The sequence below is a fragment of the Psittacula echo genome, assembly GCF_963264785.1.
Source record: "Psittacula echo genome assembly, chromosome: 6".
Classification (NCBI taxonomy): domain Eukaryota; kingdom Metazoa; phylum Chordata; class Aves; order Psittaciformes; family Psittacidae; genus Psittacula; species Psittacula echo.
The window spans coordinates 69,231,133-69,253,421 of record NC_137743.1 but is presented as its reverse complement, the minus strand read 5'-3'; the positions used below and the strand labels follow the sequence as shown (position 1 = coordinate 69,253,421).

The 22,289-nt window shown below is 36.3% G+C and overlaps 1 protein-coding gene across 4 annotated transcripts in view; it reads right to left on the bottom strand.

Annotated features, from left to right (window-relative positions):
• Positions 1–11,752: 11,752 nt before the first annotated feature.
• The window catches only part of OSBPL6 (oxysterol binding protein like 6), a gene marked incomplete at its 5' end in the record, with an annotated part of 51,972 nt that continues 41,435 nt past the window's right edge, over positions 11,753–22,289 (bottom strand). For all 4 annotated transcript variants that reach the window (XM_080621322.1, XM_080621323.1, XM_080621325.1 and 1 more), the window contains 8 exons: positions 11,753–12,965; positions 13,932–14,054; positions 14,638–14,764; positions 16,450–16,594; positions 17,670–17,814; positions 19,057–19,135; positions 19,767–19,830; positions 20,191–20,328. In XM_080621322.1, the coding sequence (XP_080477448.1) occupies positions 12,857–12,965; positions 13,932–14,054; positions 14,638–14,764; positions 16,450–16,594; positions 17,670–17,814; positions 19,057–19,135; positions 19,767–19,830; positions 20,191–20,328 (930 nt within the window). In that variant the 3' untranslated portion in view covers positions 11,753–12,856. The remainder of the gene's footprint in view (positions 12,966–13,931; positions 14,055–14,637; positions 14,765–16,449; positions 16,595–17,669; positions 17,815–19,056; positions 19,136–19,766; positions 19,831–20,190; positions 20,329–22,289) is intronic.

Sequence of the window (22,289 nt, the reverse complement as noted above, 5' to 3'; positions counted from 1 at the left end):
ATTTCATTTACTAGCCCTGAGAAAAATTAGACTCAGTCAAAATAAACTACAGAGTACCTCCTTAGCTAGTCCACAGTACCTCATTTGTTTTGAATGATATTTCAGATTAGTTTCTTTTAATCTGATTTAGTAATGACTACTTAGTCGAAAAAAATAATTTTGCAGATTCAGGTGCAGGAACAGTAAATATTGCATACTTGCGGTTTTTAACATTTAGACCAACCTAAATATTTAATAAGCTCATAAGGACTTGGACAACCATGTTGCTTGATACATTGGCTGAACAATAATGCTATGTGTAATCACATCAGAACAGATTTTTGTACTGGCAGTGAAACTTGGAACAGCTTTCTGTGGGCAACTCGTTTAGCTGAGTCAGTATAAAATCTTGTCAATAGCTTCCCACACTGTCTCACTTCACCACACCACAGCACCTACGTGTTTGTGGTTAAGAAGAAGTATCATCTGGTTCTTGGTTAGATTAAATTTAAATATAAAAATTATTACCATACTTAAAGATTTTTCATGCTAAATAAGATGTCAGATTGCCTCACAGGCCTCTTGCACTCTAATCTATTCCCAAATAATTCTTTTTTCAATCAATTAAGGAATGACATATAGCTTTTCACACTTCAATTATGCACAGTAATTTTGATGAGAAATAGTCATCAAAAAGTGTTAGATTTGTTTTGCACAGCATTCAGAGGCAAAGTACAGATCCCAACTACATAAATGTGAAACCAGATCTGAATTTTGCTCATAGAATTGTTTAACAGGGAATAAGCTCCCAGTCTACAACCTGGCTTAAAGCACTGTTTTGGACGAGATCAGATGCGTACACTGACACAAGAAAGCAAGCATTGCCATTCATGAAAAAAAGTGCTTTACTTTCCTTTGCTGTTGCTTCCACTCTGGCAGCCTTCCAGACTGTTTGAACACTTGTTCTTTTTACAGTGCCAAGAAACAATAAAAACCTTAATTTCTCCTCCCAGCCAAATTCTCGTTTTCTATTACGCTTTCATTTTAAATAAAATGCAATTGATTTAAGGGCTGAATAAGGACAAGAACATAGAATGGAAAAATTCCACATACTGGTATTTTTTCCAAAATGCCAGAAGAGGTGGGTGTCAAGTAATTTATTTTTTTTCCCCCACACCTTTTTATTCAATTATATTAGAGAACTACAAGAGCCATTTTCTCTACACTCTCTCACAAAACTTGAGAACATACTGCACAAAAAGGCTCTTACCAGCTGTAGCATGAAGATAAAACTGGGAACTGCCAAAAAGAAAATTATCTTCTTTGAGACTGCAGTTGGTAGCTCCTGCCAGATTTAAAGGAACTGCACAGAGAACCACATGGGAGAAGTTTTATAAAAATAATCCTGCAGTAGAAAAAGGTTAGAAAGGAAGAGAATGATGCTTGTGATAAGCCGCTGTTTCAGTGCTGTTGCTGCCACTATCACCCACCTTTCCAAAATCAATATATATTAAGAATTTTAAAATTAATAATCAGTTCAATTAACTAGTTGCAAATAGTTCGTTCAAGAACTAAATTCTAAAGTGTTTATGTTAATAAATCAGAACACAGATGACAGGAGTTTAAACAGTGTACATTGAGATTTATTAGAACAAGCACTAATAGCAGCAGTGTACAGAGTGATGGAGACAATGTACTGTATGCATTGAACAATAATAATTATACAATTGCACTTCTTCAGAGATCTATTAGAAAATGCTTTTCAGTAAACAGTTTCCCAAATGTAGCATTGTTTGGATTTGCCTTTGAGGAAAAAAATACAAAAAATATGCTTTTTTTTTTTGGTAAGGCATTAGCAACATTCATTGGCAGGCTAAGCAAGTCATTTGTACATGCATTATCCAATTACATTGCAACAGGTAAAGATGCATCATGTTTCCTCAGTAACTAGAATTGTGTGTGTGTGTGTTTTGGACACAATATCCTGGTAAATCCAGATCAGCCTTAAGGAAACAGATGACATCTTTCGTTACATTTTAGAGCACAACATAAACTACAGCATAGCCAGGTTCACCTTTATTTCCTACTAGAAGCTGTAGGACCTCTCTCAGTTGGAGTTGGTATTATGGATATTGTGTATACCACATACATCACTGGAACAAAGTCTTTATTAAATTAAATATAATTAAATTACTATTCCCCCCACTACCACCTCCCTGAATCATGTGGCCAAAAGATGCTCAACTGTAATCAATATTAAGTACTATATGAGCTTGGGGTTATTGCATGAGAGGTAGTCAGTGTGAGGCCTCATCTCATTCTGGATTACTACAACAGTATGTTCAAAACCAATCCACAAGTGCAAAGACACGGCATAAGTGTTGTAGCTGCATTATGTGGGAACCTAAAACTGTTTTTTATTCTGCTCCTTCCTGACTAGTTTCAACCTCTGAAGTAGTCAGAGAACTTGATATATCAAAAAAGAAAGCAATTCTATTCATGTGCTAAAGCCTAGAAGGAGAGAGGGGAGGCACTTTCTCACATTCATGTTATTCTAGAATGAGATTAGGTGCATGCTCTTAGTTAGCCACCTCCTTCTTTGCAAATAACAAAGATTAGTCTCCCTTTTGATTGGCATACAGTATTACCAACCCTCACTCTGGGCTGGCACCATCCTGGGTAAAGTACAGGGAAACAGGTATAGGAAATTCAAATATTCTTAAAATTAAGCTTGTCAGAGTGAGACATAATATAATGAATTGTCATTGATTTTATCTCCTGTTCTTTCTTCCAAATGTCATACATAATTGAGCTTTGCAGAGACATGAAGCTAACTGCTTTTTAAAAAATACAAATCTCAGAATAAGGTCCCAAAATGCAAGAGAGTCAAAAGAAAGTCAAATATATTGCTCTGATTGGCAAGCAGTCAAATCAGCTGTATTTCACACATTTATCTTCCACAAGACAGTGTACATATCCAAAATTAATCTTAAGTGTAACTAGTTGAGTATCTAGGATTGGCTGTAAGATAGGCCCATAGCTGAAACAGATTCGGGCAGCCAGATCGTCCACTCACCTGGAAGCTCACTGAGTTGTACCAACAGCATCTCAGCCTCATCTGCATAGGTGCTCATTCGTTTAAGCATGTACGAATTAAAAACCAAGTCCTATAGCATCTGATGTAACCAGATAAGTTGTTTTGATTTCGTAGGAATGTCACTATTGATTCTGTTTATTTGAACTTTAGTATCCATACCTTTTAAACTGAATTCAATGAGACTGTTTACGCTAAACACATCAATGCCAGTGTAAGATCAGCGTCCAAGCAGATGAAGCAGGAAAAAAACCAAAATAAATTCTGAGTTGTGCATTGCTGATTAACTGTAATAAAAATCTATAGATTTGGAATGTACAAATTATATCCTACTCATGTCATTCCTCAGCTGTTGATGCTTATAGTAACTGTAAGCAATACAGCTGTTTTTACAGGCACAATTACAGACAGCATTTGGAGCCAGAATTAATAAAACGTAAAGAAGAATCATCCTGAAAGATATCCTAAACTTATGAATAGTCAAGCACAAACGGATGCATTTGCAGGAAAGCAATCAAGATCAATCAAGATTTATTTTTATAAATGTTAAATTACTGAATGTCCTATGAAGGACTTAACTTGTGCTTTAAAAAATTGTGACACTAAGTAGCTTACACAGTTTTCAAAACAAGTATTTGTAAATCAATTTTCTATTGAGTTGTTTAGAAATTATGGTATTGACTTATTTTTTTTTTTCCCCGGTTTCCTTTTCTTCTTCATATCATTATGGAAGTCCAGAGTGAACTTCTGAGCATAAAATTAAGGGTGCTGCAGGTGAGGTTTAATATTACAGTGCTCAAAAATAACACCTTCTGCAACATTTAGGTAGCTGAGTACATACATGCCTCTTTCTTTCTTCCTTCCTTTCCCTAGGTAATAGTTTTCTATTGCTTTCAAACAACAGAAAAAAAAAAAGTGTCTGGTGCACCTAGGAACACCAGCCCTTTCTAATACAGTCTGTTCTTTCCCTCTAAAACAGACACTGTCTAACCAGTACTCAAAAGCAGCTCTGACTCTATTTTCTAGGCTTCTAGAAAGCAACTATTTGCCTTTAAAATCCATCTTAAACACTGGAAAGTGAGTTTCTGTATACATTTCTTGCTGACGTAATAGCATAATCCCAATGGAAAGACTCTGAGGATCTCATTCTACAAGTATGCTACACAAAGGTGTACAAGAATTCACCAGACTGTGAGAAGGATGGGGGATGATGTAGGATGAGCACAGGGGTATGGGCAATCGGCAAAGAATGCTCTTTTAGCTATTTAGGGTTTTGCATTTTGGCCAGCAAAAGAATTGATGCAAGGCTGTTTCCCATCTGAAATTAAAGGCTGTTAAAAGCAAAGCAGCTCAGTAAGGCAATGTAAAATTGACAACTATCTAAACCTTACTTTTCTAATGGCATTTTCAGCTTCTGAGTAAGGTATAACTAAAACTTACTACATTTCATACATGTGCCTATGGGATCTAATCTCACCAAAAAAATGTGAAATTATTCCCAGTTCATATTAACTTTGTGCAAAAGTGAGAGAAAATACAGAATTCTTTGTTCTTAAAATACTGAGATATCATAATTCACCAGTTAATTAAATAAAGGAATGCAGATAAAGACCAAAAGAAGAGTCTTGCTTACTTACAACAAAAATACATGCAACATCCTAACATAGACCTATCATAACGATCTCTCTGGATACCACAGAAGTTTAATTTGCTGATGGCTTTTTATGTGCTAAATAAAGCATCCACTTCAGACAAACTAGCAGTTAACAGATAAAGAACAAGAAGTTTGCTATGCATTTTGGTGAAGGAAAAGATTTTAGACATCAGATACTAGCAGCTTGATTTCTTACTTAATTTATAGTAAATAACATAGACACAAATCAATATACAAAGAAGAATCCTGTCTGGGAAAGCATAATGATATTTCTGTTTGGTCCAAGGATGAAATTTCAGTGAGTAAGCACCATTGGTCCAACCCACTCTGAGAGCTAGATTAGAAAGATCTGAGAATCAGGTGCAAGACAGAAGCACCACTCTTTATGTCTGAGGAGTTCCAAACATTGTTTAAGTTTTAAAACTCAAGTGTCACATATAATTAATTCTGAATGAGGAATTAATGTTCGAAAATAATTAGTTTAGAAATAATTAAAAAGGAACAAGAGTAGTGCTTTTGCTAAGTAGAGAGAAAGACTAACTAAGGTAGAAGTTGCCATCTCTGTATACCTGCATATCAAAATACATTCATAAGCATTTATTTCTCAGCTCATAGTCAGGTCTTGTTTGAGACTCATATGAAAACAAAATCTACTGTGATCTGAATTTGTTGTACTATATTTCAACCACTGGAGAATACCAGTAACACTTATTTCAAGATGTAATTTTTAACCTCAAATTGGAACAACAATTTTCAGTATTGACTTCAAGATAGGTGACAAAGCAAGTTTAACATATTTATGTACAATTTTATTACTGGTGATCCAATCTCTGAATATTTTATAAAATATTAAGAAAATACAAATGTAATTGAAGATAGTGTCTGTATTTCTCCTGAATTTCCTTTGCCTGAAAAATAGTGATGATTAAACTAATATTAATTTTGTTAATTTTACTGTAATAATCCTTATTTGGGTCAATATAACAAAGGAAGAGAGAGAATATTCAGCACAGAAAAGAAATCGGAGTTTGCAGTCCTGACTCTAACACTGATTGTCCTCTGTGGACCTGACAAACCAACACCTGGGCCACAGGCACAATCATAAATAGCAATGCAACTTCAAAAAAAGATGTTGTATGTGTGTCTACACTGACAGGCACAAGGAGCAAGTACCTCAATAACGAAGAATAGTTCTTGTTCAATATTTATCACTGTGTGTGCTGCTCTTATATAGCACTTAGATCATTTTGATGCTCAAGGTGTATAAGATAAGTTACCCACTTCTGACTTTCTGAAGGAATTACTCACCTCTTCCCTTTTTGCATCCCTAACATTCTGGGCCAGCAACATTATAAATATGTATATATATATAAAATACACACATACATATATATGTGTATATATATACACACAAACACATATTAAGACATATCTTTTTCTTTAAGGCAGACCATTAACAGTAGCAGTTAATACGGAAATACATTTTAGTGTTTCCTAGGAGACAATATCTGGATCACTGCTCCAGGAGTACTACTAAGTAGCTTTACCATACTTCAATGAATATTGACATTCTATATTACACACTACTGATGATATATTCCAACTTTATGGTGTCCTTATTTATAAAATATGTATCTCTCTTTGTCCACATTACTAATACACCTTCATCCAAATGCTGGCTACAGCATTTTTTATTTATAGAAGGAATAAAAACTTCTTTCACCTTTAGAATTAATACTGAGCAAATGTCACCAATCTTCCCTTTTTCATGCTGTCATAGGCCAGTGGAAATAAAACCGGTATTAAGATAACCTGCCTGAAACAGATTCAGCAGCTCTACTGACATTTAATTCATAAAACTTAGAAAACTTATTATTCTGTTACAGCTGTGCCGCTGACAGAGCTGCTGTGACTAGTTTCACTAGAAAGTTTCTCCACTGTAGTCTGACTCACTTTTCTGAGATCTGACAAAGATCACAAGGAACGGGGAAAAAATAAATAAAGATAAGATGGGTTTATAATACCAAAAAACTTGTCAGAGTAGTGGGTGGAACACCTACAAGTACATTGCTATCACTTTTTAAACCTGCAAGATACCATATTAAAAATCGCTTTGTAAGAAAGGCTTTTCAGTTCAGTGGAAGAAAGATGTAGCTTACACCAAAGCTAATGAAGGTGTTTTACATTTTGTAATTTAAAGAGCAAATTATGTATTTGCCTTTGTAAGTAGACTCCTTACAATATTGTCGTGGTTTAAACTCAGTCAGCCACGCAGTCTCTCTCTCACTCCCCCCCCCCTTCCTTCCCCTTGGAGGGATGGGGAGGAGAATCGAATGTAACTCCCACGGGTTGAGATAAGAACAGTCCAGTAGCTAAAGTATAACACAAACCACTACTGCTACCACCAATAATAATAATGATAAGGGAAATAACAAGGGAAGAGAATACAACCGCTCACCACCCACTGACCGATACCCACCCCGACCAAGCAGTGATCTAGCCCTTCAGGGTAACTCTCCCCAGTTTATATACTGGGCATGACATGCTGTGGTATGGAATACTTCTTTGGTTAGTTTGGGTCAGGTGTCCTGTCTCTGCTTCGTTCCAGCTTCCCCTCCTCCCTGGCAGAACATGAGACTCAGAAAGTCGATGATCAGAGTAAACATCACAGAGCAGCAACTAAAAACATCGGTGTTATCAGCGCTGTTCCCAGGCTGAAAGTCAAAAACACAGCACTGCACCAGCTACTAAGAAGGAGAAAAAAATGACTGCTACTGCTAAAACCAGGATAAATATGTAATGCAAAAGTAAAATAAATTGCTGTAAATAAGATATGTTTCTCTGTGCTTAGCAAGATTAGCAACATTCTTGCTGGGTGCCATTCACCCAATGAATGTTCTAATGGAGCTCAAGGAGATATCCTCCTCAGGAATAATTACACTTGGGCTAGATTCTTCTGTAAAAAAGAACAAAACCAAAAAACCCCAAAAAAACACAACAAAAAAAACAAGCCCCCAACTTGTCCTCCCCCCCCCAAAAAAAAAAGTAAAAAAGACTTTCCTCCATGAAACTACTTCTGAGTCATACCAGAAGATGATAAAGTAGACCAGGGATGATAAAGAGACCAGGGATAATAAAGTAGAAAATTACTTCTTACACCAAATATACTTTTGCAATTTTGAGCACATTAACAAAAACCTTAGTTGCCACTGTTTCCCTGCCTACCTCAACTTTTATCAATATATACTCTAAAGAGCAAATTCAAGTTTTATACAGTTTTGATGACTATAACTTAATGACAAACAAGAAAAAAACCCACAAAGTAGCATTTTCAGCCTCAGTAGCTCTCAAGGTAAGTGGTAATGACATAATAAATTTTGTTAGCTTTCTGCCAGGTCTGTGTATAACACAGGGTGGCCGGTGAAGTCATTCCAGTGTTTCTTACACACTTATGTCAAATCTTCTTCCTCCAGCTGGGTCACGCCATCTTACTTAACCCTTCCTGCCATTTTAACTTATAGAAACAAATACTCTTTCCTTTCAGGTGGATTTAAACTGAAAACTCTCTTTTACTTTCATTATGCAGCTCCGGTATTAGTAATGACATCTAAAATAGAGTTAATTCCTCAGACTACAACAGCAGCCAGTGGCATGTTAAATAGCTAATCTCTGCACAAGACAAAATCCTGTAAAACAAGGAGTGCTCACAAACTTCTGCATACTAACACAGCTTTGCTAGTGAAAATGAGTTGTGCAAAACTTACAGAGAAGGCATATTCAGCCCTCTTGGTTATTGTGCAAGTGCAAATGAACCTCCCCTCCCTTTCAGAGTATTTCTAAAAAATTCAGATTTTTTGAGAGAAACACTACAAGCAAGACTGGATTGTGCTGGGCACTGCTCTGCCTGGTTCAAGGGTGGGAAAATCCTATGTTACCTCCATAGGAAAGAGGGCATGGCCCATAGGCAAGCTCCTCACCAGGCATGCATGGGGGCAGATCCAGCACTGGTTCCTAGTGCCTCTTATGGTTTGTGTAATTTGTTTCCATAAAGCTCTGACAGTGTTCAGTAGGGAGTTAAGGGCAGTATCTTTCAAAACTGTGTCATGTGTATGCACTGCAATACTCGCCATATGCCACCATGTGCTATTGAAATAAAACCCACAAATGCCACACAAGCTCATTCAGAGTCAGAAGTTCAAAATGAGAAGAAAAAAAAAAAAAAAAAAGGTAAAATTATATGTAAGATGAAAAGAGTATTATAGTGGGAGCTCACTTTTAAAGCCAGGTAAAAAAAAGTTTATTTCATGCTACTTACATCTGTCTAAAATTAGAATGGGTGTCTAGATGACTTTTCAATCACAGTGATACTGTATGATAAGCAACTGATACTCAAATTGTATCTCCCAGTGAGATATGCCAAAATATCTCTAATATGCCAAAAAATCTACCATCTTGTTAATACAGATCTAAAACAGGAACAAAGCTATTTAAGTCTTTGTAAGACATTGCATTTGATGAAAATAGCTATTTTTATCCTATCATATCCACAGTATCAGAACAGGGAATAAATTAGGTTACACTTCTAAAATATTAATTGAAAGTACAGTTTACTATTTTTAAACTAAAGCATAGGGTTGTGTATTTTATACAGAAATAAGTGTTTTGAGAAAAACACAGTGAAAAGCAAAGGATATGTCTTTGTAGTGAAAGTTAGAGCTTCTTAAATTGTTTAAAAGGTTTTAAATGTCAAATGCTTTGCACTAATTTTCATAACATACCAAACCAATAGCAATATATCTACTAAGTTGGCATTTTTCATGCCTGGATGAATGAAGTGAGGTGGGCTGAAACCTGCATGAATCCCCAGGCTTGAAAGGACACTGACCAATGGCTTACTCCCCACTGCCAGCCAGCAATGAGGACAGCCCTGCAGTGATCAGTTTTGTGACCCATATGAATCAACATCTTACCAGTTGCCCTGACCCGGGCAAGGGCATAGACTACATGCTAACAAGTTTGGAGATGACATTATATTAGGAGTATGAGATAGCATGCCAAATGGCAGAGCTTCAATCAGAAGAGCATTCCTTGGCTTGACACTGGGCCAGAATACACTTCATGAAGTTCAACAGAAGTGCAAAGATCTGCACCTGAGACAGAAAAATCCCATGCCAAGCAGCAGCCCTGCCGAAAGCAGCAGGCACTTACAATGAGTGCCAGGCTGCAAAGGAGCCAACAGTGTGTTCTCACACTGGCAGAGGATGTGGAAATCCCACTATCCCCGGCTGGGATAGTGCTGATGAAATTTCACAGGTTGTCTACAAATTATAATTTGAATAGAAGTCCCCAGACGTATCCTCTGTTAACCCATTCTCTTTAGAAACAGCACAAAATATGTCACAGTATCGCCCAGGGTTACAGGAAAACATTAATAACAGATTTTGCACAGAATCCAGAGAATGCTGCACCATAAGAAATTGTTCTATGGTACATCTGCTAGCACATTTCAATTTCTGATGAAGACTGCAAATATTTTGTGTTGCATTGTTTTGCATTTCCTCTACTTAATAATTAATTTAACATTCAGTAGGCTTAAAAAGTGTCCTTAATAGAGACTTAGCATATCACTTATTTTTTTTCTAAAAATGCTAATGTTATTTTTCTCTCAATGAGCATCAAATAAACAACTGTAAAAATTAATTATATCAGTGATAGCATCCCTAGTATTCACCAAGTTTCAGTTTGCACTGCAAATAATGGCATTCACAAAGCACTAGCAGAACACTAAAATTAAAGACCTTATTTCTATATTCAAATTAAAAAATGACTGCCAAAAAAATTTGAGAACATGCAGTTACTGTCCCTCAAATGTACTTGTACACACATAATGCTTTCTAATATCACGGTGAACTGCACACAAAGACTGGAGCAAATGTATAATAATGTTTTTAAGGAAAGTGACACAGAATAATTAATTGCTATTTTGCACACGGTGTGCCAATTTAATTCATAGTCATTAAAGCCAGTAGGATGAATTTAACCAAATATGATTAAAACCCCAAACTTTGATACATTTCCATTTTCTCAAAATAACTGCAGAACTAAAAAAAAAAAAAAAAAAAATAGACTAGTTTCAACTAGGAAAACGAAAGATATTTTTTTTGAATGATGCAAAATTTTCTTTGGAAGAAATCCTGTTTAATATGCACACAGGTTTTTTATAACAAATATCATAAGCAATACATGAGCATTCACAATTCTTTAAAAAGTCTACTTTATATTTTCTTTAGGTTTTCATAGTTCTGCCTGATAACAGAACTATGTGGAGAAATTGGAATTCTTTAGTAGCTAGTTGCTTTGCCAGTGGCTTTGCCATACAAACAAGGGGAAGAACTAAATGCATATTAAATAACCAAAGTAATTTCAATTCTGCAGGGACCTGACTCTACAAAAAATCAGAAGCAGGTAGAGAGCTGGGTATGTGTGGTAATCTACTGAGAACTGTCCAAGCAGCTCTGTTGGCAGGATCACATACCTCTCTAATGTTTTTTTTTAGGTCTCAGTACTGGAATCAATCTTCAATCGAAAAATTCAAGTGCACTATGTATGCTGCATACGAATAGAAAGAAACACAGTGTATACTCATGAAATCTAACCTATCATCAGTGCCTGGATGTATAATACATGCATAAATGGAAGACTAGATCATACCATCTGGAATGCAGTTTTTACCTAATAAAATTACTTTGTTTCTTTTTATTAAAATCTGCCCTACTGTTTAATATTTCAGAGATTTTCAAATAGAAAGTGCCAAGCCTTCTCCCACATATATTAACTGAGGCTTAGCAAAGCATAAGAGACATGGTTCTTAATCAAAAAATATAGAATCACTTTACAAAAAACTGTAAAATATAATTTTGCACAAAAGCTATTTTGGCAACACAAATAGTACTTGTTAGCTACGACGCATGGGAGCCTCTTCTATACTCTCAAATATAAATTCAGGTAAGAAAAGTGGACGGGGACAAATCAGAGCCAGTAAGCAGTATGTGTGGCAGAAAACAGTTGCATTTTTACAGTACTATCCAGCTTCTGGAGAGAAGCCAGAGTCCTTCCCATGAAATCTTCCTGTGCTTTTAACACTGTTGCAAAACTTCAGGGAATTCTAATTGTATAGTTAAGGGGAAACTCAGCATCAGTCATTTAGAACAAAAATTTTCTGACCAGCAATTCATATGCATTTTTCAAGACTGTCTCAAATCCAAGCAGTTTGCAGTTTCTTTTCAGTCTGAGTATACGGTCAGCTTCCCAAAGCTAAAGCATATACAGTAGATCTCATTCCTCTGAAACGCATTAGATGTTTGGTTGTCTTTTGATTTTAAATAATGCAGGTTCTCCAATATTTAGATCATGATAAAATTCTAGTGCTTTAAAAATCTGCCCTTCACACAAGCCTAAGCATACATATTTTAAAATTACTTACTGTACATCTTCATATTTTGTTTAAGGCATGAACAATGGCATATGAATGGGAACAGCTTCCGGAAAAGCATATCTTTTTGACAAAGGCCAGTCCAACCACATCACACCAAAGGACTAACCTGAAGCCAGAAATGACAATGCTGTGACCCAAGAGTTTTTAACAAAAATAGTTGAAAGAGAATGGATTTTTTTTCTCTTTTTCTTCCTTTTCTTTCTTTTTTTTTTTTTTTTCTAAATTTAAATTACATTACTCTTAATGTCTGTTTAAAGCACCGGTTGCAGTTTTGCATTTACCACCTCTTCCAAGTGACTTTGGATAGCTCATCTGCTTCTTTTGTTCTGAATTTTCAAGGTATGAAACTTTAAAAGGTTTCTGTTTCTTTTTTTTTATTATTATTATTTCCTTTTTTGGTTTTTTTTGGTTTTTTTTTTTTTTTTTTTTTATGGCTGCTGCAAAATTAAAAAGATCCAGAAGTGGTCAGGGGCCTGGTCTAATGCACTTTCAGAAGTCCATTATAAAGATGAATATAAATGTGAATGATAGGTTTTTCCGCAGACCCACAAACCACGCTTAGCTATTAGAAACATATTGTGCATAGTTATTTTTTTCTTCAGAGTGATATGTTTACTAGATCTACATTCTCAGTTTACCAGAGTATGGGAATTTCTACTTTACTAAAGCCAGGATCCTTTCGCAGTTCCCAGTAGGTATCATTGGTAACCCAGGCTTCTCTTTGATTAGCATCAATAACTTTTCTGTAGAAAGGAAAAAAAAAGAAGAAACGGTTCTTAGCATAGATCTCTGCTTTATGCAATATGAAATCAAATTCCACACCTCTCTGATCTAACCCAATACTAAATGTGATTTCATATTTCTAAAGGACATGAGAATAGTCAGGGATTTAAAAATAAAAATCAACCTCTCTACCTGTGTCAAAAGTGGAACGTTTAGAAGATAGCTGTAATTGCATATCTGTTCCCTGATCTGTGTGAGCTGGTCTTAGAGCCACATTAGACCTCTTTGGCCATTACAGATTCTGACTATGTGCACGGAATCAACCAAGAGTTTTAACTTGCAGCATGCAAGCATTTTACCTTTTATGCGATTTGCCTCCTCTGTATTTTGCTCATCTACTACTACAAAACTGCATCAAGCATGTCCAATCTTTTCCTTTTTGATTACTCATGCTAAACATCAGGCAATTTGGTATGACTATCCCTTGTTTCATTAAAATGCTTAATTAAAAACAAAAACCAAGTCACCACCACCCCTCACTCAAAAATAAATACACTGTAATTTACGTGTATATACACATACATTTATATATACATTTCACAGATGTATAAATATATGTATGATGTTGTTTTACAGGTCACTATTTCTTACTTTGTTTATGCAATGACTTAAACCAGTAACATAGTTAAATCTTAGATCCTAATATTGTACTTCTGTTCCACTTCAAAGTTCAAAAAACATTGGCCAAAGGGTGCAGTAGGCTTACATAGTTGTTACCCTTTGTGAGAAAATAATCTTTCTGTTATGAAGCTTTAAAATATGTAAAAATTGTTTCAAGCAGAAATCAGGTATGTGATAATTTTTCTTAAAATTGCCATTTTCCAGGCTTTGACAATTAACAGACTACACTGGTGGTAATTCTTGCAGTACTTTGTACAGCCATACTATAGAAAACAGAGACTTACTCCTGAAAGTAATAGACTCACTTAAAAAATTTGGGTCTATATTCAATGTTGTTTTCTTCCATGTATCGCCTCCGACCTCTCTGGAGTTCCTCTATTCTTTGTTTCTCAGACGCTGCCGCTTCTATATTTCCTTCCTCCAGAAGCCTGTATGAATAACAACAGGTATTGTAGCAATTATACAGTGTCTAGAAAAAGGGATTTTCTAGCAAAAATCATCACAAAAAACAAGCGGAAGCCACACCTGTTGTCTGTCTTGTACCCACTTTCAGACATAGTCATAATCTCATAAAATAAGCATAACTGAGATATGGCTCCCCAGCTACATGTACCTGATCTATAGCCTAAGGTATACACTTTAGCAATTTCAGCACACACAAACATAGAGGTACTATGAACTGAGAATGAGGAGGAAATTAATGTTGCTTCCATTCATAGCAGGAGGACATGACACTTCAGAGCCTGTCTTTGCTATTTGTTATGAGGAATCATACCTCTGCCCAAAGACTTTCCTATAGCATTATTTACTAACAGGATGCTTTCTACTTTCCCTCAGCTACTTAAAGCAGAAATTTGATTGCAATACTGAATACCTTCTCTGCTAGCAGAATCCTTCAAATCTTAGTTCAGACTCTAGCAAAGGCATAGACAGAGACTCAAAGAGACAAAGACTCAGCCAAACCCAGCATTAAAACCACCAAATATTAAGTGTATAAATGAGCATTCTTACCTTTGATCTGGCCTGAATCGTGCATCTGTCATAGGAAGAAGATCTTTCAGTAAAGGATCTAATTCATTGAGCTCAATAGCAAATCTCGTGAAGCCATAATAACGTTCATAATTGGTTGGCATGGAGCCTGTGTGAATGAGAAAGAAAAATTTTTTTAAAACTATTATTCTAAATATGCAAGAGATTAACTTATTTTTTAAATTATAAAAGCAAAAATATTAATATGTTTTACTCTCACATACAATTTAAAAGCATAAAAAGCTATTCACTAGGTGGAAAAAACCTCACTAAATGTTAATTTCAAGTGCTTTTTCTGCAGAGATTGTAATTACATGCTCATAGATTCAAAACTTTTATGATCTTTCTTCCTTTTAAAATAAAAAAAATACTGGTTTTAAGATTTTCAAGTTAAACATAGTTTCCTGTTCCCTCGAAAGTGGGCTTATCAAATGTCTGTATAAAAGCTAGTCTTAACTCATCTTAGGGTTAATTTTGAACATAAGGCTCACTCACAGACTGCTTCAGCACTGTCCAAAACCTTCAGCACCAGCGGCAGTCAGAGTAGACATTGCAGAGAGTAGACATTGCAGAGAGTAGGGTGCAAGGGAGGGTTCAAAATACTATCAATACAGAGTAAGGCTCAAAATGACATAATGACAATCCCTGGATAATCCTGCATGTATGAAAAATATTATATGTGCAAAGGAAGACTAATTCAACCTCAGTGCCTCTAAGTACGCAGTAAGGAAGTTGAAACCAGCTCCTGAAATCACAGGAGCTCATCATCTCTGAAAATCTATCCTTTAGACTAATAAAGCATAAAGCTAACAAACTTAATAAACTGGCATCTCCTATTTCTTCCATCCAAATAAGCTACACTGCTGTCTGTGAGAAGGCAGGCAGGCCCAAACATACAGCTCTTTTCTTAATTTTACTCTTATGTTGACCCCAAGACGCCCAAATATTTGATCAGGAGTGAGACTGAGATGTCGAAGATTATGCCCTATAAGAACATTTAATTTTACCATTACTCTAAACTCATGTAAATTCTTATTGTCATGGTTTAAACCCAGCCAGTAACTCAGAACTGCACAGCTGCTCTCTCACTCCCCACCTTTTCCCCCCTGCTCCAGGCAGGATGGGAAGGAGATTAGAAAGAATGCAAACCATATGGGTTGAGATAAGAACAGTCCAATAACTAAAGTATAATGTAAAACTACTACTACTAATAATAATAATAATTATAAGGGAAGTAACAAGGGGAGAGAATACAAAACCAGAAGGGGAAAGGAAAAAACCCAAACCTAATAAACAAAAGTGATGCACAATACAATTGCTCACCACCTGTCAACCAATACCCTGCCTGACCCAAGCAGTGATCTGAGCCTTCTGGGTGACTGCCCCCAGTTTATATACTGGGAAAGATGTGCTGTGATATGAAATACCCCTTTGGCTACTTTGGGTCAGCTGTCCTGTCTCTGCTTCCTCCCAGTTTCTTGTGCCCCTCCTCACTGGCTGAGCACGAGAGACTGAAAAGTCCTTGATCAGAGTAAGCATTGCTTTAGCAACAATTAGAACATTGGTGAGTTATCAACATTGTTCCCAAACTAAAGCCAAAACACAGCACTGCACCAGCTATTAGGAAGGAGAAAAATAACTGTTACAGCTGAACCCAAGACACTTATTTATTTGTCTAGCCAGAAATTTAATTTCTCCAGTAGTATTTTGTGTATTTAAACGATGGCTAAACAAGCTTTACACAGTTTAGAGTTACACTACAGTGCCTGCCAGAGTTTATTACAAGGTTATTACCTGGCCTCCATATGCATTTGGCTGAAGGTGCAACCCCACAATAAAGGCCTTCATGCCACTTTCCAAAAAGGCGATGAACCACCTTCCCCTCTTGATCTATCACAACACCTTGGACCTCATTTACATTTGAATTCCAGTAGTTCACCTGCAAATTTAAGAAGAAATTACTAATTAATACTGGTTTTTGCATTACCCATTATACCAATACCGATACTGCACAAATCTTAATTGTGTGGCACTTACTGTCCAAATTTTGTACTAGAGCGGCTCACCTGGAAGCAAGAATATCAGAACTCAAAATTCAGATGATCTGAACATGAACTGATCTAGTGTATGAGAAACCCTGAATAATTTAAAATATGGATTTGATATAACTTGGGGACTACACTGTTGTTCATCAACTCGAATCAAATTCCATACAATTCAGCAAAAATGACACTTTGAAAGTTGCAAGATCACAGCCAGCTAACACTCTTCTTTCTATATGGAGAAATACTGAATATACCTGTACATGTAAAGGAATCCTTTGATTGATGCTGCATACTACTGGGTGAAGCAGGGAACATGTTCAGCTGGTATTACTTGTTATTTGTTGCCTTCTGCTTTGCTTTTCTGTTTCGCTTTTCTTACACATACTTACTCCTTACACCTTCACCTACTCAGCCAGTTGCCCATTCTCAGAACATCCATCAAGACATGAATTTCAGATTTACAGTAATGCACCATAACTGCAATGGTATTGATGTATTTTTTTGCGATAGTGACATAGCTGTATAGCGGTCTGGTTTTATGTATGGTCCTTGCCTGGATCTTAAAATATTGTGAACCAAAGCAGCGTTATTTAATGTAAAATGATAAAATATTGACTTCCAAACTCTAGCAAAGGCAGAAGTAAAATGGCACAGAAGTCTACAGTGATCTGCATTTCATTGCGGTAACAGAAAAGAAATTTTGACATTTGATTCTTAACCTAAAACCAACAACAGTACATCACACAGCTACACAGCAATGCAACACTGGTATCAAATGGTATCAAATATTCAACGGAATAGAGTCATGCTACTTGACATAACACTCCCATTTGCAATTTACATAGTTACAAATGTTGATAAGACAAAATGTGGAATGTGAATTTCAGGAATACTGAAGAAACAACTTGATAAATGCTTGAACTATGTAGTTTTATGAATATATGATACGCATTAGAATACATATGTTACCTTGACAAATGTGAGTTTACAAATACAAATGCTGCTTTTTGTGTTTCTGATAGTTATCTCTCCATAGTGTTCTATCCACCTCCTTCCACTAAGAATATTATGTATGCAAGTAGTGACTTTGTTCCAGACATAGTAGTCTCCATACCTAAGAACAGATTAACAAGTAGTTGATAACATACGTTAATCATAATCATTATGGACACATAAGAAAAGTAAAACATAACTCCATTATCATAAACACAAAACCATGTTCCTCAAAAACTTTTGAAACAAGAGCTTACTTTAATAAAGCACTGGTTTTCAGTACATTACTAATCCTCCTTAGAGAAGGTCACTTAAGCTATAGAGAAGAGAACTGAAGAATGCTGCTATGAACCACAAATCAAGACATTATGAACCACTGAACCCCTGCATGGCATATTCACTGTGCTCAGAGCATTAAGTGCTTTGGCCATAATTCCTTCAGGGGCAGGACAGTGCTCAAAGGTCAACATAAGGCTGAATCGAAGCTATAAGCACACAATGTAATTAAATTACAAGTAGAACAAAATAATATGTAAAGGAGATAACAGAAAGGAAGAAGGAAGCAGAAGCTCACTAGAACATCATCCCTTTCCCTCTGTAACAACTAGAGAGTCAGAGCATCTCTCTTGTCGAACACGGAATAAACTGAGAAAATTTGTAAAGTACATCCTCCTTCAGAGCTGGGGGGCAAGCATGAAGACAGAAGACAAAAGATACTCCTGAGTGCATTTACTTCAATTTCATGAGATCAATAAAGAGGCGAAGTGGAGTGATTCCATACTGTTAGAAGCAGAAAGAAAGGCTGGCTGCTACATACAGGAGCAGGAATACTGCTGCAAAAACAGCAGACACATTTAAAATATCCTCTCCTTGCATATACTCAGGATTTACAACTTGCAACTAGTCTTACTGGTGGTGAAACAACTTCTAACTACTCTCTCAACATCTGAAGAATATGTTTGGGCTTATCTGCATTTTGAAAACTGACCTTACGTTGTTACTACTGGTTGTTCTGAGGGAACATTTTTCAGTATTGAGAGCAACAGCAGCTGCTAACAGTCCCACATTGCAGCCTTGTTCTGAACAGTTGATCATTACTGTACTTGTAAAACTAGGGTTCTCTCTCCTAAAACATTTCCATCCCCTTTCTGTTGCTTTTGAGAGAGTTTGTATATTTTTCCTCAAAAAACTCAAATGGATCTTGAAGCTCAAAAACACTTGCGTATCCCCATCTGTATACCAAGGAGAAATCTGAGCTAGCCACTGACTCTCACCAGTACAATTCACTGATGTCTGCGTACACTTCCCCCAATCCATTCACAAGGCAGCAAAGAAATCAAAAAGAAATGGGACAGTAGCTTACTTTGGAAGAGTCACATTCAAGGTTCCAACTGGCAGAATCTCCATTGATTTCCCCCAGAATTTGTTTTTCCACCTGATATCTGAATGTAATTTACAAATGTGAAAGAAAGATTTACAAAAACTGAAAAGACCAAAGTCTCCCCATTGCAGTGATCCGCACAAGTGCCACATGAGATATCTGTGCTAGACCACCCAGTTTAAAACATGACAGTATGAGATTGCTACAAAAACATAGAAGGAACAATAACAACAAAAAAAAAAAAGTAGAAAATGACATTAGGTCCAAACAACTAAAGAGAAGTTTGATTTTTTTTCTAGAAGTCATGCCTGTGTTACACAACTGTCAAATCTCTCATGAAAACATTCTATTCAAATTAAAGACATATGCCAGTAGATACAAGGAAAGAAAGAGCTACTTGTTCAACTGTGTAAAAGGAGCTGCTTGTGTTTGTAAGAAATAATAATTTTCTTGGTAAAAAGAGTAGTATAAACAGATTGCAAGTGACAAGGAAAGTTGTAACACGCCTGCTCACTCTTAAAAATAAGAATTTGAAGTGAAATAATTCAGAGCGCCAGTTTGCAAAATGTTACTACAAAAATAGTAAGTATAGAAATTTTGAGTAAGTCGCAAATGCAAAACTCAGCTTGTACAGACGAAGTTTTTATTTGCTAATAAAAAAGGAGTTTATGCTTTTGAATTAAAAAGTATACCTTGCCAGAACACAAAGTTCTTCGATTCACAGTGACAGGCTGAAATGGGAGGATGGTGGCTAACCTGGAAAACAGTTAGGCTGTGTTAAAAACAATTAATTTTCATTTTTAAGATAATACAATTGATCTGTAATATGACAATACTAAACATTCCACACCATTTTTCAGCATATGTTGCTATGAAAATAGATGTAACTTGAGTTTGTACTTAAACCACTATGAACTTAAAACACTTCCTTGTGATTCCTACAGAAAACTATACCGCCTAGTATTTAAAGCATTTCTACCATAATAACAAACTTTCTTTACTACCAAGAAAGCAAACCATTCTAATTGTACAGAAAAAACCCAAGGTTACTCTATAAAAAAAAGAAAAGAAACCAAAATCTAAATCTAAACTGGTCTATCTAAAAACAAGCTTTACCTGCTCTGAGAAAAATCGAAATCCTTTGTCTTCTCTAATACATTCGTAAGTTTCACCAAGCACTGGGTTAAATGGCTTGCTTCCTGCTCTGAAGTATGTAGAGGCATAGCCTGATGCTGCAAAAGCAGCTATGAGAACCTGTGAAAATACAGAAAAGAACATGAAAATAGGCTGAGATTCTTGTGTATGTGCCATCACTATGTGGAATCACACAACTCACTCCACTCAGAGTGAAATCTTCATGAATGAAGCATGCCTGACAGTGAAGCCATACATCCCAGCCAAAACTAGTATAAACTACATTTCTTTTGTTGATATAATTTGCTTTTCTTCACGGCCTCAGTCAGCCTCTTTCAACAGTCCCTTAAAATAACAATCTGCACAAGATACTGTTTTTCTACCTTTGACCAAGTTTATCGACAATGACCTAAACTACAAACCCAGCTCTAGTCTATGCTCCCCATGAGTAAGTACTATATGATGACTTCTAATGACAAGATCACATACCATTCTCCTATGGGAATTATTTTATGTAGTGCCAAACATAAACAGTTCTCACTTAGAATGTCCTCAATGCAGTTATCTCAGGATCGTCCACGGACGGGCAACCTCATCAGCCCCCTTTATCTACATGTAAGACCAAAATTTAGTAATCTCTAAACCAGGCCTAGCTGGAAGTAATAAGTTAAGTGACATGTCACTGTAATTTACATTACAGCTCCCTTAAACAGAGTTCTTAAAAAAATATCACAATAGGCATTCACAAGTCTCAACAAAACTTCAGAAAAGTAATACAGGAATAAAAATCACCCAGCTATGGATAATCTGCTAACAGCAGGGTGAAACTTAACCAAGTCCCCCTCTCCTCATGTTACCAAGGATGTAACACTCGTGTGAGTTTTTACATGCTTTGTTTTCTTCCCACTGTATAATGGGTGTTTCATTCTCTATTCACTTCGTATTATTCATAAATGCAGCATCAACAGAATTAACACTCTTTTCATGGGCTTTTCTTCAACAGTAAAACCTTCATTCATCCAGCCTTTTTCTTGAATTTAACTATAAGATGTAACAGAGAAATGAGGGGTTTTACTATCCTTAGGATATGTAGAGCAATGAGAAGAAAAAAGTTTCCACTACTTTTGGATGCATGTTTAAGATAGCAAAGTCTGGATTTTTCAGAGAACAGTGAAGAAGCAGGTACATATTCACAGCATTGCTACCAAGCTTTGGATATTCAGCACTTCTGCCAGGTACAAATTTCTGTGCAATTCGCATTTTTAAGGTGCCTGTTACAAGTTTGTCTTGTATTCCAGGTGTTGCACTAAAGACAAGTAGCAGAGAAGCGGACTTAAGGTCCTTTCCAACCCTAACTATTCTATGATTCTATGAATCTACGTTTCCAAGGAAGATTTAAGTTGCACCATGGCTTTTGCTTCCTGAACTCTCCTGATTCCTTCAACAGTCACATTCCAAGCTGCTTGACAAAGGAGGCAGAGTCCTACAAGTAGTCTGCTTTATTCATTATAATCCTGCCCGGTCCTTACAGGATCTTCCTTTTATGAGGGACATGAGGAATCTTATAGGAAAACAGCATGTGATGATAATAATTCAACCTCCTATCATAAGACTGGTCCAACTTCTCCAGTGGCAAGGAAAAAATACCAGTATTTAGGATCCCACACTCTCCTGCAGGCCATATATAGTTCATTGACCTGAGTGTGTGATAACATGACAGCCAAAAGCAACCTCTTTTCTCCCAATTATCTACAATGCTGCCAATCCATACTAGAGGACAGTAGTTCAGCAACAACACTACCAAACTTGCTCTAACAGCCTTTTCCTTGTTTCTTCTGAGGAAAAGGAGAAATGACAGATCAAAACACCCTGAGAGCTGAACATAAGCTGTGGACTGTCAGTTAAAAAACCAAGACATACTTACAGGGGAGCTGAAGTCAGGCTGCCGAGGCAAACTTTGCTTTGGTGTTTTGAAACTTCTCTATTAGAAATTGCCTATGATGACATCTTATTGATAATAAGATTGACCATTGACCATAAGCCAGCCACAGACTTGATTAGCTCTTGGAGGCTGTTGGACT